The sequence below is a fragment of the Gastrolobium bilobum genome, unplaced genomic scaffold (assembly GCF_033153095.1).
Source record: "Gastrolobium bilobum isolate Gb01-03AN ecotype WA unplaced genomic scaffold, APGP_CSIRO_Gbil_v1 utg20955, whole genome shotgun sequence".
NCBI classification, from domain to species: Eukaryota; Viridiplantae; Streptophyta; class Magnoliopsida; order Fabales; family Fabaceae; genus Gastrolobium; species Gastrolobium bilobum.
This window is the reverse complement of record NW_026896977.1, coordinates 75,205-84,732: the sequence shown is the minus strand read 5'-3', so window position 1 is coordinate 84,732 and position 9,528 is coordinate 75,205. Positions and strand designations below refer to the sequence as shown.

At 36.1% G+C, this 9,528-nt stretch overlaps 1 protein-coding gene across 1 annotated transcript; it reads right to left on the bottom strand.

Moving 5' to 3' along the window:
- Positions 1-2,594: 2,594 nt before the first annotated feature.
- Positions 2,595-3,599, bottom strand: LOC133303170 (uncharacterized). The gene has a single exon (XM_061503046.1). It carries the CDS (start codon positions 3,597-3,599, stop codon positions 2,595-2,597), a length of 1,005 nt encoding a protein of 334 aa, XP_061359030.1.
- Between the last annotated feature and the right edge of the window lie 5,929 nt (positions 3,600-9,528).

The following is a 9,528-nucleotide window of genomic DNA, read 5'->3' as shown; positions in this document are numbered from 1 at the left end:
TTTTGTGTTTTTGGACTTATACCTTTTAAATATGAAGTTGTTCATTAAATTTTGAGTAATGACTTATATGATATTATATATATATAATATGGAAAAAATGTTTTTTTTTTGTATATATAGGAAAGAAAAGAGAATTACACAGCAAAGTTCCTGGGCAACATAGTGCCCTTCCTATCATCTAACACCAACTGAGCACAGCCCACAGGGCAACTATCATACCATTGAGTATCCCAAACGTACTGCCTACCACTAGAAGCCAGCCAATCAGCCACTTGGTTGCTCTCCCTATACACATGGCCAATCTCAACCCTCCACTCTTTGTCAATCATATCTCTGATTCTGGAAACCATCTCGTGGCAAGGATGAGTCTGCACACAACCTTCTTTCACTAGTAAAACAGCCACCAAGGAGTCACTGTCAATCATAATTTGTTTATAACCATGCCCCCAAGCCCAATCTAGGCCAATCAGGATACCCCAGAGTTCTGCCATCAACGCCGATTCAGGGTATAGTCTCTTGTAGAAACCTGAAATCCAGTTGCCAAATTCATCCCTGGCTACCCCACCACAAGAAGCAGATGCCAATTTCTCAGAAAACGCCCCATCAGTATTCAATTTAATCCAACCAGGCCAGGGAGGACACCAACTCACCATACCATTGGCAGTGTTCCCATTAGCAACAAGATCAAGCTTCCAAGGATGAAAAGTGCCTGCGGAATCTTTCAGCATTTGTTAGTAACTTATTCCCAGCTACCAACCATAGGAAGAATTTGATCCTTTGGGGGCCTTCCCATTTCCATATAGTATCCCACTGCAAAGAAATAGAGCTCACACTCGGAACAGTAAGCAAATTATAAGCAGATTTAACCGAAAAGGCACCAGAATTAGAGGGACTCCAAATTAACCTATCCATCTCCTCACAAAAGGAGGAAGGCCTAATTTTCTCAATAGCCATTAGAATGTCTTTGCTAAGGAAAGAGATGAACCTGTCCCACATCCAACTACCCCTCTGGACACAGTCAGAAACTTTCAAATTCTTCATAGCATCAGGAATATTTGATAATGACCAGTCTACCAGCCTACCAATATTGGGCACCCACCTGTCATACCAAAAGGAGGTGTTTGAGCCAGACCCAATGATAATCCTAGACCCCTCCAATACATGATCCCAAACTTTCTGAATGCCTCTCCATGTGTTGGAAACACAGCTGCCTTTATAGAGAATTGGCTTAAAAGAATCCTCCACCTTATACTTATTACGAAGCACCTTAACCCACAAGCTATCCTTGTTAGAAAGGATATCAAAACCCAGTTTCATGGAGTAGGCTCTATTAATGAGCTTCTGATCCCTGAAGCCTAACCCCCCATCTTTCTTTGGTCTACACACCCTATTCCAGTTCACCAGATGAACCTTCCTCTGGCTTTGAGAAGATCCCCAAATGAAATTCCTGGTTATCTTCTCAATCTCATTGCACACCCCCAACGGTAACACAGAGGATTGCATAGAGTAAGCAGGCATTCCTTCCAACACTGATTTAGCTAAAACAGACCTGCCAGCCAAAGAGAGGGAAGTCAGATTCCACCTGGAAAGTCTATCCTGCAATCTGTCAAGGATATTCCTGAAAGTTCCCCTGGTAGTTCTCTTATGATGGAGGGGTATGCCAAGGTATTTCCCTAGATCCGAGGTGATCCCCATCCCCAACATCTCACTGATTTCATTAGCTTTGCTGAAACAAACATTTTTTGAGAAAAAAACTCTAGTCTTATCCTTGCTCACCTTCTGACCTGAAGCATCTGCAAAAGTCCTCAAAACCTGATTGATAACCTGAGCTTGCTCTATACTGGCTTCAGCACAAAGAATAATATCATCAGCAAACAGCAAATTAGAGATAGGAGGTGCTTTCTTCCTTAAGGAAATAGGCTTCCAGGCCCTAGAGTCAACTACCACCTGGATAAGTTGGGACAGTTTCTCCATGCAAAGAACAAACAGAATGGGGTAAATAGGATCCCCCTGCCTGATGCCTCTCTCAGGAAAAATTTCCTTTGTAACCACCCCATTCCAGAGTAGCCTCATGGAAGATGTAGATATGCACTTATAAATCAGGAGAGCTAGGGGTTTAGGCAGACCTATGTCCTCCAAAGTCTCCTGGATAAAGCTCCAATCCAGCCTGTCATATGCCTTCTCTAGATCTACCTTTATCATCATCCACCCTTGGCTACCCTTCTTCAATCTCATAGAGTGAATAACCTCCTGAACTATGATGACATTATCACATCCTTGTCTACCTTTAATAAAACTACACTGATTAGGGGAGACAATTCTTGGAAGCAGATCCTTCAATCTCCCAGCAATGATTTTAGTTATGATTTTATAAACCACATTACACAAGCTAATGGGTCTAAAATCTCTTATACTCTCAGGACTTTCCTTCTTAGGGATTAAACAAATCAAGGTGTCATTTATATCCCTAACCAACTCTGGATTATTGAAAACATCCACCACCAGTCTGCAAACAGAGTCACCAACAGTGTTCCACTGATTCTGGAAAAAAATGGCACTCAAACCATCAGGGCCAGGGGCTTTAAATTTTCCCATCATAAAACAATCCTTTTTATGAAAGCCAGCCTCCTCATATCATGCTCAGCCAACCTAGGAAACATCTTCTGAATAGGGAAAATATCTTCCCTCACACCCTCACTGGTGAAGAGACCTTGATAGAAAGAAACAGCCAACTGGACCAGACTCTCAGAATCAGCTATCCAGTTACCACCCTCATCTTTCAGAGTCACAATTCTGTTATGCCTTCTCCTAGCTACTGTTGATGCATGGAAAAATCTGGTATTTTTGTCACCAAATTTCAGCCAATGGTTACGAGATCTTTGAAACCATATGAGTTCTTCCTTAACCAGAATAGACTGAAGTTCCCTCCATAGATCCTTCTGTAGCAGTTCAGTATTATGATCATACCTCCCATACTTGTAAGAGTCCAGACCATTCAGCCGAGAATAAAGTCTATTTTTCTGTTTAAAAACCTCCTTGAAGACATTATGGTGCCAAAAAGTAGCATCAACCTCAAATTTCCTCCTAGCAGTCAGCCAATCCCCATTCTCCCAACAACTCCTAACCAAATCCCCAAATCTAGAGTCAGTTAACCAAGCTGCCATGAATTTAAAACTTCTAATGTGTTCCCTAGGAACAGAGATTCTCTCATCATATAAGAGGATAGGCCTGTGATCCGAGTTGTAGAAAGGAAGATGGGACACAAACCTATTAGGCCAAGCAATGTTCCAAGCCTCACTGGAACAGGCTCTATCCAGCCTCTCATGGAGTCTACCCCTTTTCCAAGTAAAATCAGGGCCTTTGAACCCCATATCACTGACATTGCAATTAATCAGACACTGATTAAACTCATCCATACCCTTCCAACAAAGCTCCTGACTCCCAATCTTCTCAGAAGCATGAAGGATGGCATTAAAATCTCCCAGCACCAACCAAGGATCAGTCATGTCATAACTGATATCCTCCAATTCCAGCCACCCACACTTCCTGATAATATCATCTCCTTTCAAAACCCCCACACAGGTCTCCAGTAAAGCCATAATACTAACTTTAAATCTAAATTTTAAATCCCTAATAAGGATAGGAAAGCTAGACTTACCTACCCCCCTGCAATTCCAAGACAAGACAGACATGAATGTAAAAAATAGAATCTGTACAAAAAGAAAACAAACAGCCCCAAAGGCTATCTATTTACCTAGTGGGAAGGTGAGCCACCCACCAAATTAGTGAAGCTCTCCACAGTTCTTGAACCTGGAACAGATGTTCTGGAATCATACTCACCACAGCAACCACCACCAGGGTCCTTTTTAACACTGTTAGAGCTAGAAAAACCCAATGTATTGGAAACCTCCAAGTCAGCCACGTTCTTAAGCTTACTCCTAGCTGTACCTTTGCACAACCCATCAGCCACAGGGACAGGGGGAACATTTTCAATCCCATTCTTCTTAGAAGCTTACTTGATCCCAGGTTTAGTTCTACCTTTACCTTCTTTAAGCACATTCTTCTTAGTTCCAGCCTCAAGGGTTCTGCCTTTCTTCTGAGGACTAAGGACAGAAGATTCCACACTAACCCCTTTCATAGTAGTCTTGCCAGCCAGCTCTTTCGCAGGACTAAGAAGGGGAATTCCACTACCCACATCTCCTCCAATACCGTCAGCCTCCATACTTACAAGAGCAGCCTCCTTCTGATCCTCCAAACCACTACTCTCACCCCCTACCATATGAGAATTAGCCAAATCCTTAGACCCAGGATCAACAAGAGTAGGATTCTGAACCTGCACCACCTTTCCTGAAGGGACTGGAATAGCCTTCAACTTCCTACTTTTAGGCTGTCTCTGGACAACCATCCAGCTCCCAAAAGTTTCTTCCATTTTTACCTCCTTTTGTTCTATTGTATGGTCACCAGCCAAAGCCTTCTCCTGATCTGAGTTGCCATCCATCTGATGGGGACATGCCACCTGGTCAGCAGGACACTGGTCCTTTCTATGACCATACATACCACACTTGAAACATATAAGGTGCAACCCTTCGTATCCAACCGGATAAACCTTGCTTCCTACCACAAACTTAGATAGAAAGCTCTTCCTCAGGTCCACTTCAACACAGATTCTAGCGAATCTGGCCCGCTCAGTAATAAGATCCTCCCCCAATTCGCTCTTTCTAAGAGAGTTCCTATCAACTTTGAGAGTACGGCCAAAAAAATTCCCAATGCGCCACAAGGTGCGAAGCTTGTACAATCCAATTGGGAGTCCTGGAACTCTGATCCAAACTGCCAATTTCGTGACACTTTCATCATACGGATCGAAGAAGGGCCTCCACCTTTGGACAACCACATAGTGGTCATTAACAATCCAGGGCCCTTCTTCCAAAACATGACGGTAATCACCATCCTCCTGAAATCTCAGTAACAGGAAGCCATTATCGAGATCAATAGCTTCGAAAGAACTTACCAGATTCCAACTCTTCCTCAACCTGGTCAACAGGAACCGCGTGCTAATTCGCTTCCCCAACAACTTGATGATCAGAGCCTTACGCCACTGCTCACAATCCCTTTTATGCTCTTCAGCTGAGAGAATAAGTCTCGGGCACAGGGGATCATCTTCCCCAGCCTGTCCCATGCCTTCCAACAGTAAGGCTTCCTCATCTTCCTTCTTCTGTAACGAGACCCAATTATCATCCTCCTCATCTGGTAGGCCTCTGATCCCGTTCAAGCGCAGAAGCTTATCCTTATAGGATACAACTTTCACACGAGGGTTCCCAATTGCGTCCATCATCTTCTCCTCTGTGGACCCGAGTTTAGGGCTTTGACCCACAACAACCTCAGCGAGATCCTCATGCATCTCCTCATCCATTGTAGTGTCATCCGGTGTTTCCCCTTTCAGTTTCTTCCCCGTCGGGGAAGAGTTCTCCTCTTCTAGCAAGCTCCTACCTCTCACGATCTTCAAACTATCATCCTCCTGATTAGATCCTTGATCTCCATCAGCGATCTCCATAGAATAAAAGCAAATTGTAAAAAAACCCTAGCACAGAGAAAAAAAATCGCGCGCGTGTGTCTACGTGTTCACATCCTAGCCCATTAATGTGTTTTTAATCACTAATATGGAAAAAATGTTTATCCTTTTAAATGACATAACTCATATCCTTTCACTATCACAAAGAGGTGAGACTCACGTCTTTATTTTTTTTGTCAACTCTCTTTCCTCCTTTATCTATTTATTTTTCTCTCTTAAAATGACACAACTTCACATCCTTTAAAATGACACATATTTTTCCCATATAATATATATATATATATATATATATATATATATATATATATATAATTTTGTTTCTTGACCTTAAGTAATAGAAACTTTACATTTCGTGTTATTTCTACGATTTATGTTTCTACTATTTTCTCTTGAAACTCGATTTTGACAATATTAGTTTCATCTACTTTTATATGTATAAGAGATAAAATTATCTTATACAAATGAGAAACATTAATCCGTATATTTTAAAAACGAAACCATTTACCAAAAAAAAAAAAACGAAACCAAAACATGAACAGGTGAGAATTTAACCAACTAATATTGTGGTACAATTGAAAAAAAAAATTCGTTGCCTTTGAGATGTATTATGTACATCATTTAGGTACAACTAATAAATTGTGTCTCTCAGAATGAAAACATAACTAGGACTAGCCTATTGATCTATGCTGACATTTGTGAATTGGCAAAAGCTACAAATTTATAATCCCGCGATTTGGTGTGGTGTATAAGACTTGATAGTATAAGTTTATATTATATGTTATAATATTTTAATTGGTTGATGTGAATATCGTATAGTGTAATCTTATACAGTAGAACCTCTTAATACATCAAAATGATGTATAACTTAGTCAGACCTAAGAGGGTGAGATTAAGCCTGATAGGGGGTTAATTTATTAATATTGCTTACAAGTATAATTCTCAAGAATTAATATATCATTCTAATATTAATATATTAAAATAAAAATTAATTTTTTAATGTATTAATTTTTAAAATGTTGGAAATTTTTATTTTTATAAAAGCTAATATATTTTTTGGACACATGACTGATCAATAGATTTTTATAAAAATTAATACCATATGACATATTTAGAAGAATTATATAAATTCTTTATTCAATAATATTATATAGTAAATTACCAAACACCGGAGGATATTATCTTATACAATATCATACCAAATGATAGATAGTATTAAAATTTAATCAAATCTTATACTATCAGACCTTATCCTATACTATGTACCAAACATGAGTGACAAACTAGATTTTAGAAAAATCCTTCTCTGAAGTTGTTATCAATTTTTATATATTTATTATTTATTTCATTTTATGTAAAGTCTTTTGGCATCTAAAATTGAGGAATGGAGTTTGAACTTTTAATTATAATTCTTTTTAGAATTATATTTGGATTGAAATGGTAATGCTATAAACCAATTCTATAAAATTGAAAAGAAAAATAGTAAAAAGTCATTCTTAATTTTTATCCTATACATTAAAAATTAACAATTCTAAAATTTAAAATTGAAGCCCCTTTCTCTTTATAAAAGTAAATTTCATATAATTTACCTCAAGATAAAAGTGATTTAGAAAATGTTATAATTATATTACAAAATTATTATTGCATCAGTATTTTTTATAATCTTAAAATTTTTCTTTTATATAAAATAAATACATAAATATTTTAAATAATAGTAGAACTTTGATATTTAGATAATATTTAAATAGTTTTATTTCTTAAAAGTAAAACATATAATAAAAATTTAAATATTATATCTTGATATTTTTTATTTATACTTATTGCTTTAACTTTCTATTACTATCACTTAATTGCGAGTAAACCATGTTCTTAAATTTAATATTTCAATGTAAAAAATTGCTTACACTTCTTTTTTTAATTTATATATATATTTTTTATAAGAATTCTTGTAATAAAAAATATTGACTGTCATATTACAAAATTTATTATTTTCATATTGTTTTTATTATTGTTAAACAATTTTGTTTAAATTCTATATAATACATTTAAATTATAAAATTAGAATTAATTTACAAATAACTTTTTATGCCTTAATTTTTTGACAATTCGAAACATAACATTTAATATTATAAACTAATTCTATTGCTTAAAAAAAGTAGAATTGAAATTAAATTTATACTTGCTAATTGCTATACATTTTAGGTTTAGGTGTCAAAAATTAATAATTTGTTACCATCCATCTCCGAGGTGATTTATCTTTTGTTCATGGTTACTTAATTATCAATAATCCATATAAAACGTTTTATTAGTTACAAGGGAATGAATATTTACGTTTTTTTCACACAAGTAGTTTTTGTTTTTTTTATTATTATTATTATGGATAAAGGATTTATTCAGGTAATGGAGATAGGTTATCTCCGATGAGCTTAAAACAACGTTGTTTTAGGATGGAGATGAATATTGTTTTTGTAATTCTAATATATTATAGGATTATATTAGTCTTTATCCTTATAATTTTTTAATTTTTAATTTCAAAACAATATCATTTTGAGCTCATTTGAGATAACTTTATCTTCAGTATGCTTTTCGCTATTATTATTATTTTGGTGGTTACTTTTTGTTTTATTAGGTAGGTTAAAAGTTTCTTATTCGGTTGGTGGCCATAGATCGCACCTATACCCACGTAACGCAAGAAAAGTAAACGCGGACAGTGTTATAAACCTTTTGACAGGTGAGGACAGCGAGCCACATGTGACACAACCTATTGCAATGTTTCTTTTCTCAAAAAAATATATTTAGGGATATATATATATTTATATATATATATATATATATAATATTTTATAAATATTATGTTGTAAGAAAAGTGATTGTGTAATGTTATAGAGATTTATTTTATATGCCATAATTTCTTTTTTCTTTTTTCTTCAAAAAGTGTGGACCCCACAAAATATTATGTGTGTAGAAAGTTTATTGTGTCATGTTAAATGACAAACACAAACCCCATATATATATATATATACATATATATAAGGCTTATCATTTCTGCAGCTGCCGTAGATAACACTCTCTACAGCTGACACAGAAAAGTGGCCCCACGGCGTTTTAAAAAAAAAAAACAAGGATCCGGACGCGGATCCTGGCTAGCTGCAGATGCAGCGGCTGCAAAAATCATTTTACCATATATATATATGGGAAATATTAGTCTCATGTTATATGGAATTAGTTCTCTCATGCTATAGAGAGAATACAAGTGGGACCCACCATTAAAAAGCGAAAAAAAAGGGTGTGCGATTTTCGAAGTGAGAGAAAATGAGATAACTATCTTATGTAAAATGAGAGTAATATTTTCTTATATATATATATATATATATTTATAGGTTGGGAAAATTTAGTAACTTTATTTGGGTTTCCATATTCTGATGGAGTAATTACTTTCAGAATCTGGATAGTTGAGTGAGTTATAAACTCGAGGTTCCCTCTCTCACACTTCCCTAACCCAGCAAGGATTAGCTTTCCTTTCCTCTCTTTAGAAGAGGTTGATTTTACCGATTTCGGCATTTCAGGACACTGTTTACCTTCCCTGCAGAAATTCACGAGTGAGATAATCAGGGAGAGAGTTTGAGGTGCCTTTGAGATATTCAATTTCAAAATCAAAAACACTTAAGATTGCTTGCCATCTAGCAAAAATTTGTTTAGATGCTAAATTCTTTACATCTTTTTGTAAAATGTCCTTTGCAGATTTGCAATCAACACGGATTAAAAACTTTTGATTTAGTAAATCAGATTGAAATTTTGAAATGCATAAAACAATTGCTAAAACTTCTTTTTTGACAGTGGAATATTTTTGTTGTGCTGAATTCCAATGCTTTGAAGTGTATGCAATGATATGTTCTTTGTCTGAGACTCTCTGTTTAAGAATGCCACCATAACCTATGTCTGAGGCATCAGTTTCAACAATT

Coding starts and splice junctions, on each gene's coding strand:
- LOC133303170 (XM_061503046.1), bottom strand. CDS start 3,599: ATGGCTTTACTGGAGACCTGTGTGGGGGTTTTGAAAGGAGATGATATT.